The sequence below is a fragment of the Marmota monax genome, unplaced genomic scaffold (assembly GCF_021218885.2).
Source record: "Marmota monax isolate L192 unplaced genomic scaffold, Marmota_monax_Labrador192_F-V1.1 WCK01_AAM20220418_F8-fsc00176, whole genome shotgun sequence".
Classification (NCBI taxonomy): domain Eukaryota; kingdom Metazoa; phylum Chordata; class Mammalia; order Rodentia; family Sciuridae; genus Marmota; species Marmota monax.
In genome coordinates this window covers 3,861,142-3,882,757 of record NW_026694774.1, presented here as the reverse complement: position 1 = coordinate 3,882,757, position 21,616 = coordinate 3,861,142, and the positions used below count along the sequence as shown (strand labels likewise).

General features: G+C 41.2%; 1 protein-coding gene across 1 annotated transcript; it reads right to left on the bottom strand.

Annotated features, from left to right (window-relative positions):
* Positions 1 to 1,961: 1,961 nt before the first annotated feature.
* LOC124079684 (melanoma antigen preferentially expressed in tumors-like) lies at positions 1,962 to 6,715 on the bottom strand. The gene is made up of 3 exons (XM_046425349.2): positions 5,779 to 6,715; positions 4,728 to 5,330; positions 1,962 to 3,936 (listed from the first exon to the last, which is right to left on the bottom strand). Exons 1-3 carry the CDS (start codon positions 6,066 to 6,068, stop codon positions 3,423 to 3,425), a joined length of 1,407 nt encoding a protein of 468 aa, XP_046281305.1. The 5' UTR covers positions 6,069 to 6,715; the 3' UTR covers positions 1,962 to 3,422.
* Positions 6,716 to 21,616: the final 14,901 nt, after the last annotated feature.

The window sequence follows — 21,616 nt, the reverse complement described above, 5'->3', positions numbered from 1 at the left end:
TCTCCACTCTCTTTATCCAGGCTCAACCTTCAACAAGCTTTATGTATCTAGGTTTCTAGGGGTCTTTTTTGAATTCCTGCTTTTCTGCCATGTGGAAGCCAAACTCTTGACTTAGTTTTCTGATTGTGTGGGTAGTAATAGATCTCTAATGTTACTCCTAAAGGATATGAGGCCATGACTCTTTTTTTTTAATTTTAAAGAGAGAGAGAGAGAGGGAGACAGGGAGAGAGAGAGAGAGAGAGAGAGAATTTTTATTTATTTTTTAAGCTTTCGGCAGACACAACATCTTTGTATGTGGTGCTGAGGATCGAACCCGGGCCACATGCATGCGAGGCGAGTGCGCTACCGCTTGAGCCACATCCCCAGCCCAAGGCCATGACTCTTTGACACTCTCCTCATGGTAGTTTTTTTTTTTTTTTTTGCCTTATACAGTTTGCATGCAATGCATGTTTACATGTGACTTGTAAAGTTTACTCAGTATTTTTGATTCATATCAGAGAAGCATAATGGCAGGGGTTAAGGATTCATGTTTTTTATGTAACAGTGACTTAGCCCTTTCTGCAGTCTTACACTGCTCCTAATCTCTCTGTGAAGCAACTAGTATGGGTCCCTGGCAAAAAGTCTAAAAGTTAAGTGTAAACTTTGTGTTTGGTGCTTCCAGGATTTTACACTGTGACAGTAGCCTATACTTGATCTTTATCAATTCATTAAAATACTCAGTTAATTCTTCTAACCCATAAATATGGTAGCTAGTCCTCCTTCTTTAGTGGTATGCCACTGGTCTGTTCATCCAGTTTATCCCTGGAGATGCCTGACCCTCCTTGGAATTCAGTGTACTAGGTAGCCCTCTAATGACATTAGCTCTCTGATAGGTTCAAGTAAAATTATGGACATGCAAGGTTTTTTGGCTTTTTCTCCAAGATAAAAAAATACATATATGCTCTTTCCAGGTTACTATACAGTAACCTTAGATAACAGTGGGATTCTTTACTCTGAAGCTTGTTTATTCTTGAGGCCCTCATTTTACTCTTGTTATTCTAAAGGGCAATACAGCAGTTCTGCATTCCTAATGAAATATGCTTTTGCAATGAGTCCTAAAGAATCAGGCCTGCTGCAGGAAACAAAATTAATTTCTGCTCTTTTGTCAATCTGCATTATCATGACAAATAGTAATAGAGGAACTTTGTTGTAAATAATAGCAACAAATTCTTTGAATATCTTATGATATCCTTAACAATTATTTTTAGTCATCCCATAGCTGACAATTCAATTCAGTGATTCTTCCAGTCTGCTAAAACAAAGACTTAGAAGCCTTGCAATAGAAATGTATAAACATGTCATTTATATTTATATTGTCAACACCCCACCAATAGTATTCCTAATTGTCCCTTTGTGTTTTGCTATAGTTTTAACTTCAGGATATGGTGCCACTAACAGAATTATGGCACCAAAGCAGGATGGGGGTAGGGGAGGAAATAATCCAGTCTCTCCCTATTTGACAACTCCCCAATATCCTACTACTATTTCATATTGATTAATCAAAATTGTAGTTCAGACAGCAAGGGAACCCAACTTATGCAGACAATATATAGTAAGAGCCACATTGGATAAAGCAAAAGCTAAAAGGTACAGGTGAATTTAATTTTAATAATATATTTTATTTAACACAAAAAATGCCAAAAAACATAACTAGTTTGATAGCTCATTAATTTCACAATTTAGTAGGACTTTGAAATGTTGTAAATTATCACTTCAAAATATAAGCACTATGAAAAATATGAATAATTTTACATTCTTTGTTCTTCTTAAGTCTTTGAGATGCTATGTTTTATCAAGAAAATACTACATATAAATTATAGTTATTTTCACATTTTTCCAAGTTTGAATGTAGATTGTTATCACTAAAAATGGAACAAAATTAAATTAACTATTTTAATTAATCTTTACATTCTTTTCTCTAAGTCTTTAACATATAGTGTTATACCATTTCAGTGTGTACACAATAAGAACAAAACTTATTTCTTTTTTCATTGAGTCAGTCTGAAATGCAATATGTTATCATTTCAACATGGAAACATAAATGTATTATTACTTTGACATTAATCTATCTTGCTAAGTCTTTAAAATGCACTCTGTTTTCATTTCAACAAAAAACCTTATACACTAATAGTTATTTTCAATTCTTTTGGTTACTAAGTCATTGAAATTCAGTGATGTTGGCATTTCAACATGTAAGCAATAGGAACAAATTATTAACAAATTTTGCATTTTCTTACTATGTCTTCAAAATGCAGTATGCTATTATTTCAACATGTAAATGTTATAAGTACATTATTAATTAGTTACTTTATAGCTTTTTTTTCTTACAATGTTTTGAGCATACAGATGTACCTTTTTTATTTAAAAGTACATCACCATTTTGGATTGGCCAAATTTCTAGTGCTCACTAGACACAATATGGCTAGTGTGTACCATAGTGAACAGGGTAACTCTAGTGAAAGAGAAGGAGCAGATAAATATAGCATATTTATATCATGAATGAAATGTATACAATACATTAAAAGAGAGCAACTGATGATAAATTGAGAGAAGAGAAAGCCTTTCACTTGAGGTTTAATAGTTGAGGAGCTATTCAATAGCTTAGGAACCAGTTTGTTTTGAAAATAGTATGTTAAAGGTAGAAGTGAAAACAAAATCTTATTCATAGGAGGAATGAATAATTTTTCAAAACGTCCTAAGAAAGATTAGAGGGATAGATAAATCCTAGAACATCTGTTCTTTGAGTGACTTGAGGTAGGGACTTTTTCTCATTTGCTTTTTAGTACATCTAACTTATAACAGATCCTTGGTGAGTGTGCGTGAAATAAAGAACAACTTAGCCCCAGGTATCTGAGACCTAGAAAAGGAGGTAGCAATGTATGGTTGAAGATGAAGTGGGTAGGTAGAGGCATAGTTTTCCCCCCTTTAGTTGCAGATTTTTTTCTTACAAGCAACCTAAGGCAACCTTAAATACAGGAAGATTAAAGTAACTTAGGGGATAAAATTATCAGCTTCAATAACTGCCACCTACTTCACAAAGGCATCCAAGAAGTACTCAAATTGTCCTGACCTGTGTCAAGTACGCATCAGTGTAGATAAGGACATGTTGTACTATGATTGGGCCAGCTCACATCACACACCTAACACTGTGGTGAGTTAACAAGGAGAAGGACAATAGATAAGAGACCCACAGGACTCCTCAGAGCCCTCTGTTTTCTTAGAATTCTTCTACACAGATCAGTTACATATATAAGCTCTCTAACACCAGTTTTCTAGAACAATGGAATTTTACATGTGTCTCCACAACTTGAGATTCAGGCAAGAACACTGAATGTTTTAAAGGCCACACATAAGTATTGAAACAACTCTTTGTACTGTGAAAATTACTCAGGACAAGTGGCCCAGTGCATGTCATTCCGGTTTACTGCCTCCAGCATTGCCTTCAATTCTGCTTGTACTTCAACAAGCTTCTGTTGGTCTAAACTGCCATTAAACTGCCATTGTTCATAGCAATGAACAGGGATTGGATAAATCACATGCTTCAACTCCATCAAGCCTGTTAAGTGCTGAAGAAGATTCGTCAGAGTAGGCATTGATATGGGATTGGAGGCAAAGCTAAGGACACGAAGGTGAGAACAGCGGCTTAGGGCTGGGATGACAACAGAGAGTGTAGAGTCTGTCATAAGGCAGCTATTTATCTCTAGATGCCGCAGGGTGCCTGAGAGCTTCTCCAGAAGTATCTGGAATGACTCAGAAACTTCCCAAGATATCTGGTTGTTACTGAGATTCAACAGTCTCAGGTTGGAGGCCTGAGAGCTCTGGGACAGAACAATGAAGTCTCTGCTAGAAAGTCCACAGAAAGACAGATACAAAGCATCCAACTGAGGTGGCAGGACTCTGTAGAGAAAAAAAAATGTATTTCTGAAGAATGAGGATTGGAACAGAGCAGAGTCCTGAATTATAAGTACATATGACTCTAGAATAAATTACTTTGTATATATAGTCCAACAGTGGTTAAGAATGTGGGATTTAGACAATAGATTTGTGACTATGTAAAAGTTACTTTTCCAAAATGTAATATATAGTTTTTAAATCTTTGGAATATGTATAATATCAATTATTACACAGGATTTTAGAGAAGATTAAGTGAAAAAAATAACTCAGTGCTTTATAACTTTTTTGCTTTTTTGGTGGGGCTGGGTATAGGAAAGCAACCAACTAAAGGTTCCCTTTAATCTATTCCTAAATTACACTTTCTCCATTAAGGGCCTAAGCTTTGAGGAAAACAAGAATGATGTGACAGTATTAATTACTGTAGTCAGACCATGAGTATGTGTGTCAGCACTACAGCATAACACAATTCTCCATCTGAATGCCTCTCCTTCCTTTCTACAAGCCTGTAAAATAAAACAGGAAAAGGGCTGTGTCTTTTTTACCAATATATTTATGGAATTATAGCATCTACATATGGTTGACTGAATGTATAAACAAATGACCACCATTTACTTTTCTAATCTTGTCTTTCTCCTAACTCTAGGAAGATATTCCTAACATGGCTAGTTTCAAATTTCCACCAGTGCTCATGCTGGGTAGAAGGAAAATAGGTAAAAGAAGCTTAGGAATATCCAAGAAAGGTTGCTTTCCTGTCTTAAAAATGGGACATTCAGGGTACCACCCTAACCCCTCACCTGAGCAGTTTGTGCAGTTGATTTGTGAGGCAGAAGAAAGACAAGCTGAGCTCTTGGAGGTTGTCCATCCGCCTAATATTGTTGAGAAAATTTCTGAAGTTTTTTCCCTTACAAGATTTAAAAGGGATTTTAGACAGACTAAGGCTGTCCAGGTGGATCATCTGATCCAAAAGGCTAGTGACTTCACTCAGACAAGCCTGGTCTATTCCAAGATGATCAATGCATACCAGATCCAGAAACTTCAGGATGCTTTTATAGTCAGACATTTTATCAATTTGCAAATCCCTACAGCAGAGGTGCAAGGACCCAAAGCTCTGCTCAATTTTCCGCCGAAGGAAAGAAAGAAATTGTCTTGTTTGCAAGCTACCATCAAGGGAAAGGTCCAATAATAATTCCATGGGTTCCCTGGGTGCCCGAGGCTCAGAATTTGAGGTTATAGTTCTGATATGCCTACCACCCTGCTGAGCTTCTTGTCGTTTCAGGATAGAGTGCTGTGAGAAAACACAAGACTGAAAACAGAAAGGTAATGTGGTCCTGATTTCAGAGCATGTGGTCCTGCAGTCTGCATCCTGCCTTAAATCTAGGATCCTCAGTTTTGGCCCCCTGTAGGGAAAAGGGGAGATAACACATCTGAGTTGTAGCAGATTTTAATACAATCCAATAGGATCAATGAAGAGAAGCAGAAGAAAAACCTTTTATCCCTGGTCTTTACTCCATATACTATCTGCCATTAAGAGTTTACCATACAAAAATCAAAAATTTTCATTCTTTTATCCATCCTCTGATTCCCCGCAGTCTGGATGCTCATGCCCTTCTATGTAATAATGCCCAATGTGTAAAGCCATGAATAAAATCCTCAATCATATTTATTCCAAAATCAACTCTATGAGACATTAAACAGTCTCAGGTTGGAGGTGTTTAACAACAGCCTCAAGGAGATCTCCAGCATTCACCCTTAACTACGTATTGGAGACTGATAGGCCCTCTTCTGCCCAAAGCACAAGTATAATTTCTTGCCAGCTTACCACATCTCTATTACACGTAGTCTTACCAAATAGGAGAGTTCTGTGCAGGCAGGGTCTGAAGACCATCAATCATGGCTTTCCAGATTTCATAGTGTGGCTCTCGTACACTCAGTGCCCCGATATGGAGACAGCGAAAGGGCCAAATTCTCACCATTGCCTTCAGTATCTTCTTACGCCCGCCCATGAAGGCAGCAACAAACAATGGAACAAAAAGGTCTCTTGGGAGTTCCTCAAGAGCACAGATGGCTGCATCCTCATTACTCACTAGATTCTGTGCAGCAAGCTCTAGCAGTGTGGCTGGGGTAATTTTGTCCATTTTCTTGAACCTGCATCAGGGTGAGGAACATTTAGAAATACTGAGAAAACATTCTTAGACTCTTGTTACTGCTAGTCAACTTTCCATCACTGTGACAAAATACCTAAGATAAACAACTTAAAAAGAGAAAATGTTTATTTTGGCTCACAGTTTCAGATGTTTAAATATAGCCACTTGGAAATATGGTTTCTAGACCTGTGGCAAAGCTAAACATGCTGGCAGACAGTACAGATAGTATGTGGTGAAGCAAAGCTTCTCACCTCATGGCAGTCAGGAAGCAAAAGAGAGAAAAGGAAGAAGAGGCCAGGGTTCCAATATAGTTTTTGAGGGCATGCCTCCAGTGACCTACTTCCCTCAAATAGGTCCCACCTCCTACAGTTTCCACCACCTCCCCAGAGTACCAAAGGCTAGGGACCAAGCCTTCAACACATGAGCTTTTGGAGGATATTTAAGATCCAAACCATAACATTCTGCTCCTGGTCTCCAAAGGCTCATGTCTATCTCACAACGCAAAGTGCATCTCCAAGATTTCTCTTTGTCTTATCAGTTCCACTGTGCCCCAAACTCCAAGTCCAAAGTCTCATCTGAGACTCAGGGCATACTTTTAGCTGTGAGGCCCTGTAAAATTAAAAAGAAAGTTACATATTTCCAAGATACAATGGTACAGTGTATACAGTCTCATTCCAAAAGGGATGAACAGGCAAATAGCTAAAGAAGAATCAGATCAATAAGACCAAAACCCAGCAGGGAGTTTATATTAAATCCTATACCTCCATGTTCAGCATTGGGACACATGTTAGTAAGATGTGGGTTCCAAAAATCTTGAGTATCCACCCCTATGGCCGTTTCCCAGGGTAACTGAACATTGGGTGAAAGAAAATAATCAGATCTTTCAAGGTCTAGTGTACGCTGGCTGTGACACTTATTCAAGGAGATCCAAAACATCATTGTAGCCCTCTAGTTAAGAGTAGGGGCTTATGCACATCTTGTGATCAACAGACATTTAGCTCAGGTATGACTCACAGTGTGTCTCCAACCAATCCTATGGTCCTTTTCCCAGTCCCAAACATATAATTGGGATAGTTATTCTTAGCACTGGGAAGAATTCCCATATTAGTTCCCTAACCTGTGAAGTGATGGGAAAGGCCAAATACAAGTTGTTTGAGCTATCTCTACCTAGGAAAATAGTAAATAAGAAAATAATATCATACCCTGAAGGGATCTTAGAGATCACTACCACCATGACAGACTACAAAATGCAAGGGTCATGGATCTCACCACACCCCTATAAAACTCTCTTACTGGCCCATGCATAAGATTAATGGATTTGGAGAATGATAGTGAGATATCACAAACTTAAGTGGTAACTGCAATTGCAGTTTTTAAGCCAGATGTGATTTCCTTGCTTGAGCAGGTAATACATTGCCTGGTACATGAGATGCACCTCGTGATCTGGAATTTGTCTTTTTCTCCATTCTTATTCATAAAGCCCACTAGAAGGAACTTGCTTTCAGCTGGTAAGGCCAGCAATACACCTTTACTGTCCTACCTCAGGGACATATCAACTCTCCAGCCCTGTGTCATAACTTAATTCATAGGGACTCTGGTCACCTTTATTTTCCACAAGGTATTACACTGATACACTGATGACATTATACTGCTTGAACCAAGGGTGTAAGGGGAAGCAACCATTCTGGACTTATTGATAAAGCATTTGCATGTCACAGGATAGAAAATAAATCTGACTAAAATTCAAGGGTCTTCCACCTCAGTGAAATTTCTAGAATTCCAGTGTTGTGGACATTCTGTGGTATCTATCCTAAGGTAAAGGATAAATGGTTACAGCTGGTCCCCCCTTAAACCAAGAAAGCAGCACAATGTCTAGCAGGTCTATTTAGATTTCTGGAGAACATAGTTCTCACTTGGGTGTGTTATTCTGGCCCATTTACTGAGTGACTCAAAAAGCTGCTAACTTTGATTGGGACCCAGAACAAGATAAGGCTTTGCAAAAGATCCAGGCTGCTCTGTCAACTGGGCCATATGATCTAGCAGATATAATGGTATTTGAGGTGTCAGTGACTGATAAGGATGCTCCTTGGAGCCTTTGGGAGGCCCCCATAAATGAATCACAGTTTGCCTAGCATGCACAAGGCCCTGGATTCAATTCCCCCACAAATTAATCACTTATGATTTTGGAAGAAGGTCCTGCCATCATCGCATACAACTACTTTCCCTTTGAAAGACAGGACTTGGTGTGCTACTGGGTATTAGTGTAAACTGAACACTTGACCATGGCCCACTAAGTTACCATGCAACCTGCCCATCATGAACCAGCCCATGAAGCTAGAAAGTTGGATGTACACAGCAGCAATCCATCATTAAATGGAAGTATTATACAAGCAATTGTGTCTAAGCATATTTTGAAGGCACAAGTAAATTACATGAAGAAGTGGCCAAAATGTCCATGGTTCCTGCTCCCATAATGCCTTCTGTCCCATGTGCACCTATGACCTTATGGAGAATACCCCGTGGTCAACTGACAGAGAAGACTAGGACCTGACATACAGTTAACTCTGCACATTATGCAGGGACCTCCCAAAAGTGAACAGCTGCAGCATTATATCCCCTTTCTGGGACATCCCTGAAGGACAGTGAAGGGAAATATTCACCATGGGGAGAAATTTGGATTGTACACCTGGTTGTACATTTTGCCTGGAAGAAAAAGTGGCCAAATGTACAATTATATACCATTTCACTGGGCTGTTGCCAAAGGTTTAGATGGATGGTCTGGGACTTGGAATGAATATGGTTGGAACTTGTTGACAAAAAATATCTTGGAAAGAAGTATAACCAAAATTCTAGAGGCAATGAAAGAAAAGAATAAGCAGTTTTTCACATAAAATTTTTTAAAAAATGAAATATAAATCATACATAAATCAAAAGGCACTGATACATGGTACATATTTCAGACTAATGGGTAATATTTTACATATATATAGAATTGAAATATTGAGGAACAAAAGACAAAAAATTTGATAGAAAATTGGGAAGAAGATATGAACAAATGATTCACGGAAAATATCAAAAACAGGGTTGGGATTGTAGCTCAGTGGCTGAACGCTTGCCTCACATGCAAGAGGCACTGGGTTCGATCCTCAGCACCAAATAAAAAAATAAATAAACTAAAGATATTGTGTCCATCTACAACTAGATAACTGTTTTAAAAAAAGAAATTGTCCTTTGCACAGTGTTTAAAAAATATCAAAAGCAGTCCTGTAATAAGAAGTGCTAATCAGTGATACTTAAACAAATGTATATTAAACAATTAAACAAATGTATATTTAAATAACATGATGGGACCTTGGATATGGCTCAGTGGTAGAGTGTTTGCCTAGCATGCACAAGGCCCTGGATTCAATTCCCAGCACCACATAAAACAAAACAACAAAACACCAAGATATAATTTCTCACATAAAATATAGGCAAAGTTTTAAAAGTAAGGCAACCCATTCTGTTCATGAAGGTGTAGGAAAAGTCACTCTCATACATTTCTATGGGAAATTAAAACTAGTACAACCTTCTGGAGAAACATTTGTAAATGTCTATCAGAACTACATGTTCTTAACTTTGGGCCCAATAATTCAACTACTGGGAATACAACATAAAGCCACATTTCTACAAATATAAAAATATTTATGACCAAACATATTCACTGATACATTATTTGTAATTTCAAAAAGTTGGAAAAGTTTATATGTCCATACATAGATGAGTGATTGAACAAACTATAGTACAACTATACAATTGTGTCTGATGTAGCCATTAAATAAAATGATGATGAACTCTAAGAATAGTAGGAAGTAATTTCCAGGAATGGTATTAAATGAAAAATCCAAAGTGGAAAGGAATATATATAGCATGCTATCCTTCATGTAAGGGAATATAATAAAACAGATCTTTGTGTGAAATAAATAAAATATTTGGAAAAAAAATATTCATCTATAATTAACATACAGATTTTTTTCTTGTCATTGTTCCCTAAACAATACAGCAATGACAAATATTTACATAATGTTTATGTTGTTACTAGGTATTATAAGTAATTTAAAGATGACTTAAATTATACAGGAGGATTGAGCATGTTATATGCAATTTTATACGACTTAATATAAGGAACTTGAAACCCATGGATTTTAGGTGGAGAATTCACATTGGGGGCCTGGAAACCATTTCCCTGTAGATACCAAGGGACAACTGAAAGCAATCAAAATCAACAGGTTATGAGGGTAGGGGACCCAAAGTCAATTACAAACAGAAATTAATTATATTGTAAATGAACATGTTAACCACACTGAAGGAGTGTGGAATATCTAAGTTATAAATCTTTGGAAACCAGTATCTTAACTGTATTCGCCTAGGCTAAAGTAAAAAAGAACTGTGTACAAACACATATTAGTAAACATTTCTAACAATGATATTGATTAGCAATCCTGAAATGACATTATATTTACACCCTCTAGGAATTGACAAATAAGTAAATATATTGTAGATAATGAATGCCAGGTCAGAAAAAGAATTTACAAATGAGGATAGAATGGATTAGAATCAGAAGTATTAGTATAAGTTCCTGGCTTTTAACGTGTATAATATGTATAGATACCAAAATAAGTATAAATGTTTCTACATGTCTACACACACACACACACACACTTCCTACTTCTGTTTATGGAAAGGACCTAGCAGCAATGAATCCTCAGTGAGAATGAATATACATCAATGTATTATTTCCTAAACATTTTCCAAGCAAAGAAACCAGGACTCCTTGAAGAAATAATTTTAATCCATGGCTATGGTGGAGGAAAACACACAAGATGAACTCAAACATTGTACCATACCAGAAATTAAGTATATGAAAAAGGATAGGAGCACATTGAAAGACTACAGAAACAATAGGAGCTGACAATGACCAATGCTGGAACAGGTCAAGGAACAAAATGAGTAGGCTGCAGTTTCATTATAACTCATAGAATAACAGTTACATATGAGCCCATACTGACAAAAATAAATTGGACAAATAAATAAATGGGGAAAATACAGTTCCTCCTTAAAATGAGGAATATAGAAAATCATCAGTAAGTAACATTTGTTGTAGAGAAGATATCTAAATCAATTCTAAAAGAAGTGGGTCAAAGTATGAGAAGAAACACAATATTTTCAGTCTTAAACTATTTCCCATACTGTATTTATTACTAAACAGGGGAAATAGTAGCATTACAGAGGAGCAACATAATTTCCACCACTTTAACCAAGTAATCAAGGTAAACATCAACAGTAATACAACATATGGACATCAGGTACCTCCTGATTTGATACAAGGAGAAGGGAACAAAACCACTTTTTCAGTAATGTGGTGTAAGGCCTAAAACTAATGCCCAATCATAGTATGCCTTGACATGGGGTGGGGGGACTGGAAGGACTTTGGCCTACCACAAATTTTCATCCCTAGCCAAACTAGCATCCTTATCATATGGACTATATCCACTACTTATCTCTGAGTAGTGGATTTCAGTTCTCTGCCAGTCCAAAGAACTATTCAACAAGGCAATTCTACCCCATGAACCATTGGATCCTCTTGTTGCTACTAAGAGAGCTCCCACGACCCTTACTTGTTCACTTTCTTCTGGAATGTGACACTGTGTGGCTCTCCCTGGCATGTGGTATTCTCCTCTCCTAGGCTGTGAGTAAATGTTACAAATAAACATCTTTTTGGGGGAGGTGGGTTATTGAGATTGAACTCAGGGGCACTCAAACACTGAGCCACCCCCAAGCCCCATTTTTTTTTTTAACAGACAGGGTTTCACTGGGTTTCTTAGTGCCTCACTTATGCTGAGGCTGGTTTTAAAGCCTCCATGCTCCTGCCTCAGCCTACCCAGTGACTGGGATTACAGACATGTGCCACCATGACCAGCCACTAATAAACTTCTGTGGATTTCACCTGCCCAGTATCAGGTGCCATGTGTTTGGCTACTCCCATAACAATAAATGGAGAATATGTCCCTCACCAATGGGATGAAGGAGAGGAGAATAAAATATATCCTTGTCACAGTTGCATAATCTCTATCTAGTCATAAGAAAACATCAGACAAACTCTACCTGATATAGCTTTATTTTAAGAAATATCTGACCAGTACCTTCAAAAATGTCAGAGTTGTAGAAGACCAATAAAGAACAAGGAACTCTCACCCTGGAGGAGACTAAGGAGAAATGATGACCAAATGCAATGAGGTATACAGCACTGGATTCTGGAATAGAAAAAAAAAACATTAGCATGATAACTAGTGAAATTCAAATAAATTATATAGATTTATTAATAGTACTGCATCAGTGCTAATCTCCTAGTTTTGGTAATTTTGTATGGCTATATAAAAATGTTAACATTAGGGAAATTAGGGTGATGGCTCTCTGTACAATTTTTGCAAGGCTAAAAACTTACATGAAAATAAGAACTGAAAATGATAAACTGGGTGGTGTGGCGCACGCCTATAATCCCAACGGCTTGAGAGGTTGAGGCAGAAGGATGGGGAGTTCAAAGCCAGCCTCAGCAAAAGGAAGGTGCTAAGCAACTAGGTGAGACCCTGTCTCTAAATTTAAAAATTACAAAAATAGGGCTGGGGATGTGGCTCAGTGGTCAAATGCCTCTGAATTCAATTCCCTACCACCCTTCCAACAAAAAGAATTGAAAAATGATAAAAATCAGTGGTTGAAGGGATGATTATCTATAAACTATATGGATTAACAATAGTTCATCCAACTGAAATATAGTTAAAGGGATGGATATAAAGATGGTTAAGTGCTTTTACACATAATTTATTAAAATTATGAAATAAAAATGCTTTAGAGAGCCTGGTATAAGAAATGAAAACCACACTTTCCCGGCACAGTAGCGCACACCTGTAACCCCAGCTATTCAGCAGATTGACACAGGAGGATCACAAATTTGAGATCAGCCTCTGCAAATTAGCGAGGCCCTCAGCAACTCAGAGAGACCCTGTATTAAATTTAACGATATAAAGAGCTAGAGATGCGGCTTGGTGTTTAAAATTCACCTGGGTTGAGTTCCGAGCACAAAAACAAAATCAAAGAAAAGGAAAGAAATGAAACCACATCTATATATAACATGTCAGTGAATATTTGCTCTTCAAGTGAGAAAGCATTTCTAAGCATAAAATAAATGAAATACGATAGAAATTAAAATATCTGCACAGCTCAATACTTACTATCTGAAAGCCTGGCATATCAACATTAGCCACTAACAAAACTAAGATGCAAAGTAGGAATATAAGTTTTTGAGGAGAAAGGCTGCAGAATTTTAAACTATGTGCGGATATACCAATGCATAGAGGGTGACATGCAGTGAACCATTAATCCCTAAATTTTCACTCTAGATAATTTTGGCCAAAACATGTGTAATTTATTAAAAAAAAATGCCGGACACGGTCGCGCACACTTGTACCCCAGTGGCGCGGGAGGCTTAGGCAAGAGGACGGCGGTTCAAAGCCAGCCTCAGCAAAAGTGGGTCACTAAGCAACTGAGTGAGAACCTGTCTTTAAATAAAATACAAAATGGGGCTGGGGATGTGGCTCAGAGGGCGAGTGCCCCTGAGTTCAATCCTCAGTACCGTCCCACCAAAAAAAGATGTTATAATTTACCTAATTTGAAGAGTCAGAAAAATCTTCGATGTAGTGAAAGTGCCTCAGCAGCCGAAGCCCGGGACTGCCTCTCAGGAGCTCACATGCACCACCAGACTTAGTAGCGCGCTGCGTCTTAACGGTTCATTGCCAAAGTTAAATAGCCAGGAGAGGATTTCTATTGGTTTACCTGAGTCAAGTGACCCATATTCATCAATCAGCTCTGCACTGGGAGGCGGGGCCAGACTCCTGACCCGCCCAGAGAGGCAGCATTCCCTCCATCACTGCGAGGACCCCATAGTGAGAGCGAAAGGTTTTTATTTAAGTGCCTGCCCATTCCATAAAATTTTCTTTGGTAAAAAGTGAGAAAAAAGTGGCAGGGTTGTAGCTCAGCGGTAGAGCGCTGGCCTCAAAAATGCTCCCTCACCTGGTACATGTGAGGCCCTGGGTTCGATCCTCAGCACCACATAAAAATGAATGAATTAATTATAGGTTAAAAAAAAAGTGAGACAAAAAACTAGGTCTCAAGTGCACAATAATGTGGCAGGGGGTTTTAAATGAAAAACGAGTAGCTACTGCCAAGTGTGGTGGTACACGCTTATAATCTCAGTCACTCAGGAGGCGGAGATGATAGAATCACAAGTTCGAGGCCAACCTCAGCTTTAGCAAGGCCCTAAACAACATTGTCTCAAAAAAATTTAAAAAGGGCTGGGTATGTGACTCTGTGGTTAAGCTCTCCTGGGTTCAATCCCCAGTACAAAAAAAAAAAAAAAAGTAGCCTTTTGATAACAAAAGGCATTAGTGTCCCTGGTTCTCTAAAGTATTAAAAAATATACTGAGAACTTGTGGTGGGTGTGTGGCACACTCCCCCTTCTCATCAAAACTTCACTGAACCCCTCCCCCTCCTCTCCAAAGAGCTCCAAATTCAAGGGTTTTCTCAATCAAACCCGCAGGACAGAGTCCACTTGCTGTTCCAGAGTCACCCTGCCAAACAGCACACCCCACATCCCCTACGCAACCCTTCTTAAGCCGAAGCTTGTAAGCACACGCTCTCTTCCTCTCCACCCTCTGCCCTCCTCCTCTTCTTTCTCTCCTCTCTCTACCCTTTCTCTCTCGTTCTGCCCTCCTCCTCTTCTCTCTCTGCTCTCTGCCCCAACTTGGGGCAGCCCCACAATAAAATCTCTTGGTTGAATGTCCATCTCAGGTGAGTCACTCACCTTTCACTGGTGCCCTGACTCGGATGGGGCTCCCCTGCCATTAGCAGGATCCTATCCCATAGGAGATCACCACCTGAGCGGAGACCAACCTGCGCCCATCTTCTCCATTGCCTACTTCGCATCCACCATTGGCCTACAAATTGGTGAGTCCCCCTCTCCAGACTCCTAAACCCGCCGAGGCCCGGTAACAGGGAACTGGCCCTTGATCATCTGGCAGCCCCTGTGGTGTCTCCTGGGGAGGAATACACCCCACCTAGACCTTCACCTTCACAGTGGTCCTCTTGGAGTCTTCCCCTTCCAACAGGCCTCGGCTGGCTTGAGAACTGGCAAACTTTCTCCCCTCCTCGAGCATGGGTTTCCTCCATCTGAAACCCTGGCGTCAGGTGACCCATAGCTCCCAGGGCCCTCCAGGAGAGCACCTCACCAGAGTATTTTCAGTGACGACCATATTCTCAGCCTGAGGTCTCCTTCTGATATTCGGCTGGAGCGGGACGCCTCTCCAGTCAACATATCATACCCTTCCTCACAGCCCCAAGGAGGGTGCACCTCTCTGCCGGCCAACTTCCCTCTCAAATGCCTCCTCCACAATTTGGACACCCTCGGCCTAACTTTGGAGATCAATCCCAAGAAACTGATAAAAGTCTCTACTCAGGATTGGCCCAATTATCCCTTCACTCGAACCTGACTCTCTGTACCAAGGCGGGTCCTCTTGGCTTACAAATCCTCCTCTCTTTCTGCCTCCTCATCCAGAGATTTCAACCCAGCCAACAAGCCGCCACCGCTGTATCCCCTTCTGCGCCAGTCCCAGCTCCTGCCCCTTAGGCTCCTCCTTCAGTCTTCCCTTCACCCATTCAGCCCACAGTCTGCCCAGCCACTCCCTACTTCAATTATGGCTCCTTTGAGAGAGGTTGCTGGGGCGGAAGGGATTGTTAGGGTCCTCGTGCCCTTCTCCGTGGCAGACCTTTCACAGTTGAAAAACGCGTGGTTCCTACACCACCAACTCTGCCTCATACATAAAGGTGTTTCAGTACTTACTCCAAGCCCATAGTCTCACTTTTCATGACATTTACATGATCCTGGCCAATACCCTTCTCCCAGAGGAAGCAGGCTATTCTGGGAACAAGGCCATAATTATGCTGATAGGCCCCCAGGCAGTTCCTGATCAAGACCCTAATTGGGACCACAATACTGCCACAGGATTAGCCCTGAGGGACCAACTTTCCACCTGCCTAGTTGTGGGACCCAGAAGGGTGGCTCAGAAGGCAGTAAATTTTTAAAAACTCCAAGAAATCATTCAGGATAAAAAACTAGAACCCTTCCACCTTCCTAGATAGACTAAGGCTCTCCAGCAATATACAAATATAGATGCTGAGACCCCCCCCCCGCCACTATGGGAGACAGTTCCTAATGACCTACTTGTTCTCCCAGAGCTACCCTGACATTCGGGCAAAAATTAAAAAAAAAAAAAAAACTGGAATGGGGACCCTTGACCCCTCAGACTGAAGTCCTGGGCACAGCCTTTAAGGTGTACCACAACCGGGATGAGAAGGCCAGAAAGAAAAAAGTCCAGATGCTGGCACAGGCTCTACAGGGACCTACCCCATGGACCCCTTCATTTTTGGCCAAATGCCCACCACCAAAGATGACCCCTGGGCCCTGTTTTAGGTGTGGGACAGAGGGACACTGGGCATGAGAGTGCCTGAATCCCAGGCCACCAATGACCCCTGGGCCCTGTTTTAGGTGTGGGACAGAGGGACACTGGGCATGAGAGTGCCTGAATCCCAGACCCCAATTAAGGGGTCACTGGGCCATGGACTGTCCCAGCTCCGAAGGGGAGCCAGATCTGCCCCAAGCCCAGAACTGGATCTTTTGGGGCTGGCAACGGATGACTGAAGGAGCCTTGAGACTCCCTCCCCGATGACCACCAATTATCCCTTAGATAATCAAAACCATTGGCCCCCTTACGGGTCCTTAGACCCCGCCATTTTGCGGGATTTCTACAATTACTGTATGCGATTGAAAAAATGGGCAGAGATTTTATATACTCAGGCTTTCTTCCTCCTTTGCTCGAATCCAACTCTCTGTACCTTTTGCAATCCAAAGTGCGTCCTCTTGGCTTATAAATCCTACTCTCTTTCTGCCTCCTCATCCAGGGATTTCGACCCAGCCAACAAGCCACCGCTGTATCCTTATACAAAGCCCTCCCCCCACTCTCCTCTTCCCCTTTCAGGAGCCCAGGGTCACTATTATGGTGGATGGACGTGCAATTAACTTCCTTATAGACATAGGGGCTACTTATTCAGTCTTGAGGAAGTTTTGGGGACGCATTGTTCCATCCTGTCCCCTCATTGTCAGGGTAGGGGGACAAACAATCCTTCCCCTTTAAACCCCCATGCTTTCTTGTAGGTTTTGCCACCATCCTTTCTCCCACCATTTTTTTGGTAATTGCCCCAATGCCCCATTCCCCTATTGGGAAGGGACATCTTAGCCAAATTCCATGCCTCCATCACATTCCATCCCAGCCTTTCTTTTATCCTCATCCTTGGAGAAGCAACCCACATGTCCACAGGCTCCCCTCCTTCTCTCCCTCCAGAGGTAAATGCTCAAGTTTGGGACACTTTCACGCCATCTCTGGCTCACTGTGTCCCTGTGAGAATTCATCTTGCAAATTCAAGCATTTTTCTTGTCAACTTCAATACCCTCTTCCAACTAGCAGTCTTCAGGGCCTACAGCCCATTATTAAGGACCTATGGTGCAAGGGATTAATAAGACTTACCCACTCACTCCCCTTACAACACTCCAATTTTGGCTGTAAAGAAACCTAATGGACAGTACCGCCTTGTACAAGACCTATGAATCATTAACAAGGCAGTTAGACCCATTCACCCTCTGGTGCCAAATCCCTACACCATTTTCTCTTCCATTCCTTATTCTTCGTCCTATTTCTCAGTCATGGACCTGAAGGATGCTTTCTTCACCATTCCCCTTGCTCAGGATTTCCAGGATCCGACTGGCAATTGGATTTCACACGCATGCCCAGGGTCAAGAACCACCTGGGATGACTCCTTCACCCTGCATCCTTCCAAAACATCTCACTCATCCCCTTCTAAGTTTTATCTGAACACAGATTTGGAAACACCAAGAAACTCTAAGGATACCTTATTTACAGTGCCCCTCCATCCTGACTCTTATTACCTCTTTGCTTCACATGGGAAAACCCTACAACCTTTAGGTCTCAACAGCTGACATGGACAGTCCTACCCTAAGGCTTCAGAGACAAGCCTTGACAAAAGATCTAACTGCTTATGTCTTTAGGGATAGCACTCTCTTACAGTTGGATAGAAGCCTTCCTTACCTCATGGTAAACTGCTGACACCATTGCCTCTATCCTCATTGAGCAGATCATTCCCAGTTTCGGACTTCCCGCCTCCATCCAGTCAGACAACGGTCTGGCCTTCGTTTCTCAGGTTGTTCAACTAGTCTCCAAAGGCCTCAACATCACTTGGAGCCTCCACATCCCCCACCGACCCCAATCCTTGGGTAAGATTGAGAGGGCTAACGGCATTCTCAAGGATCATCTCACTAAACTTGCCATTGAACTCAGGCTGTTCTGGCAGCCCATAGAGCCCTCTCAGGCTGTAGCCCCTTTGAGCTACCTCATGGGCACCCTGTCTTAATCAACCAAAGCTTTCCAGTTACTACTCCTCCACTTGTGTCCTACCTGCCCTATCTCACACTTCTACACAAACTTCTAAGGGAACACGCAGACAGGTGTCTTCCTGCACCATCCATTACCTCTGGCCCAACACAACGAGGAACTGATGCAGTCTTACTTACTCAAGGTTTCTCGCCAACCCTCTCCTTCTTTTACTAATCATTAATCTCTCTCAAGCTTCTACCCTAACTCACAGATGGCGCTTCTACATCCAAATGACATGGCAGCAGGATGGCACCACCAGCTCTCAGTTTATAGGTCAAGGCAATTGCCCTTCCACTGGCTGCAATCGGGCAGTCACACTTAATATTACTGGATTCAACCAGGCCACCTCATCCCACTTATGTTCAGCAATGCTGTGCTTCATAGCAGACCAAACTGAGGAATCCTGTAAGCACTGGCCTGATACCTATGGCGGGCACCCTTATAATTCCTGAAAGAAACGCTTCCTAGATTAGCCTTGCTATGAAAATCAAGCATAAACCAAATTAACTATTTGGGACCCATAGGACATCAAATGGGCTTCTGGTGTTGAGGCTTCTCCTCAGGGATTTCCAGCTACTTGCTCCCTCGGAGGACACCTGTCCCTTACATGAAGGCCTCACCAACAGCTGACGGAACTTCACCATCGTGGATATGGAGCTACAAAATGGAAACACGACTGGGGGAACTTCACTAGCCTGTCACCCAGGGTTTCTAGGCCCATTCGCTTTCATGTGCCTCCTCCTGACGGCTGGTCTTTCTCAGCCAGTCCCTCTCACTGGGCCTCCAGCCAGAAGCTAATGTGGTGTCTCCTCTTTCCTCTTCTTCTCCTTGCCTTTGGGTATCTTTGGTGTTAGTAGGCTCATCATGTGGTGCACCTGGATCATGGAGTTCGCGGAGGCCCTCTGACAGGACAGCTGGCTAACTCCACCCATTTGCAGGGACAAGGATTGGATGGAGACTATCCATGACCTATGGCTTCGAGGAACTTTCATCGATTTTGGCCCCAAGGAAATTCACATCTTCAGCGCCCCAGCCTTTACAGCGATGCTTCTCTTGTCCCCGTATCCTGACCATCCCTCCCTTCCTTCACACTCGTCCCATCCCTCTCCAGCAGGAAGAGGCGATCTCATCACCCTGCTCCCAACATAAAAACAAAAAGGGAGGAATGTTGGGTGTGTGGGAAACTCCCCCTTCTCACGAAAATTTCACTAAATCCCTTACCCCTCCCGCTCCTCTTCAAAGAGCACCAAATTCAAGGGTTTTCTCAACCAATCCCCGCAGGACAGTGTCCACTCGCTGTTCCTGAGTCACCCTGACAACCAGCACCCACCACATCCCCTACCCAACCCTTCTTAAGCTGAAGCTTGTAAGCACACACTCTCTTCCTCTCTACTCTGCCCTCTTCCTCTTCTTTCCTCTCTCTGCTCTCTTCCCTCTTCCTCTCTTCCTCTTTACCCTTTTCCTCTTTTTTTCTTTCTTTCTTTGTCTCTGCCTCTCCTTTCCTTCCCCTTCAGGCAGTCCCCCAATAAAATCTCTTGGTTGAATCTCCATCTCAGGTGAGTCACTCGCCTTTCATTGGTGCCCTGACTTGGATGGGGCTGCCCTGCCTTTAGCAGGACCCCCTATCCCATCGGAGTTCCCACCTGAGCGGAGGCCGACCTGCACCCATCTTCTCCATTGCCTACCTCGCATCCACCATTGGCCTACAAATTGGTGAATCCCCCTCTCAGTAATCAATAGTATTCGTCATTAATCAAATCAAACCCACAATGATATATCATACACACACAAATTGTAAATTTAAAAAATAATAAGTATTGACAAGGTGTGAAATAATTGGAACCCTCTGATGTTGCTGATGGAAATGTAGAATGGTTCAGATATTATGGAAAAGAGTGTTTCTCAAAAAATTCAACATGGAATTACCATATAATTTTCCTTTGCTGTAACAAAATACCTGAGTAAAACTACTTAAAAGCAGGCAAGGCCTACTTTGGTTCACATTTTCAGAGATTTCAGTCCATGGTGACTTGACTCAGTTGTTTCTGGGCCTGTGGTGAGGCAGAACTTCATGGCAGGAAATGCATAGCTGCTCACCTTATGGGGGCCAGAAAGCTAAAAGAGGGAAAGGAAAGGGTGGAGGAAAACATATACCTTTCAAAGGTACTTTTTCAGTGACCTACTTCCTCCAACTAGGCCCCACCTAAAGATTCCACTACCTCACAATAACCCATTATGGTATGAAGTCATCAAAGGATCAATGCATTGATAAGGGTTGATCCCTCATGATCCAATCACCTTCCAAAGTCCCCACCTCTGAACACTGCTGCATCAGGGACTAAACATTCAACACATGATCTTATGGGAAACATTTCAAATTCAAATTATAACACTATTATATTCATTTTATGATTATAATTATAAAAAGAATAAAAAAAGAAAGCAAGAGTCCAAAAATAATTTTATACAAATGCTCATAGCAGCATTATCAACAATAGCCAGAAGGTAGAAACAACCCAAATATTCATCAGCTGTTGATTGGATCAAAAATGTGATATGCTCATAGAATGGAGTACTAGTCAAGGAATGAAGTGTTAATAATTGCTAAAACATAGGTGAACTTTGAAAACATTATGTTAAGTAAAAGTAACTGGACAAAAGGTCAGATAGTGCATGATTCCATTTATATGAGATATTCAGAGGGGCTGGGTCTATGGCTCAGCGGCAGAGCACTCGCCTAGCACTTGTAAGGCCCTGGGTTCGATCCTCAGCATCACATAAAAATAAATAAGTAAATAAATAAAGGTATTGTGTCCAACTACAACTAAAAAATAAACATAAATAAATAAATAAATAAAGATATTGTGTCCAACTATAACTACAAAAAATATTTAAAACAAAGAAAATCCAGAATAAGCAACTTAACAGAGACACAATGCATAT

Excerpts from the sequence above, each read along its gene's own strand:
- LOC124079684 (XM_046425349.2), bottom strand. The coding sequence starts at position 6,068 with ATGGACAAAATTACCCCAGCCACACTGCTAGAGCTTGCTGCACAGAAT. Across the intron at positions 5,331-5,778 it reads GCACAGAACTCTCCTATTTG|GGGGCCAAAACTGAGGATCC; the intron begins GTAAGACTACGT and ends TTTTCCCTACAG. Across the intron at positions 3,937-4,727 it reads CAACTGCACAAACTGCTCAG|AGTCCTGCCACCTCAGTTGG; the intron begins GTGAGGGGTTAG and ends TTTTCTCTACAG.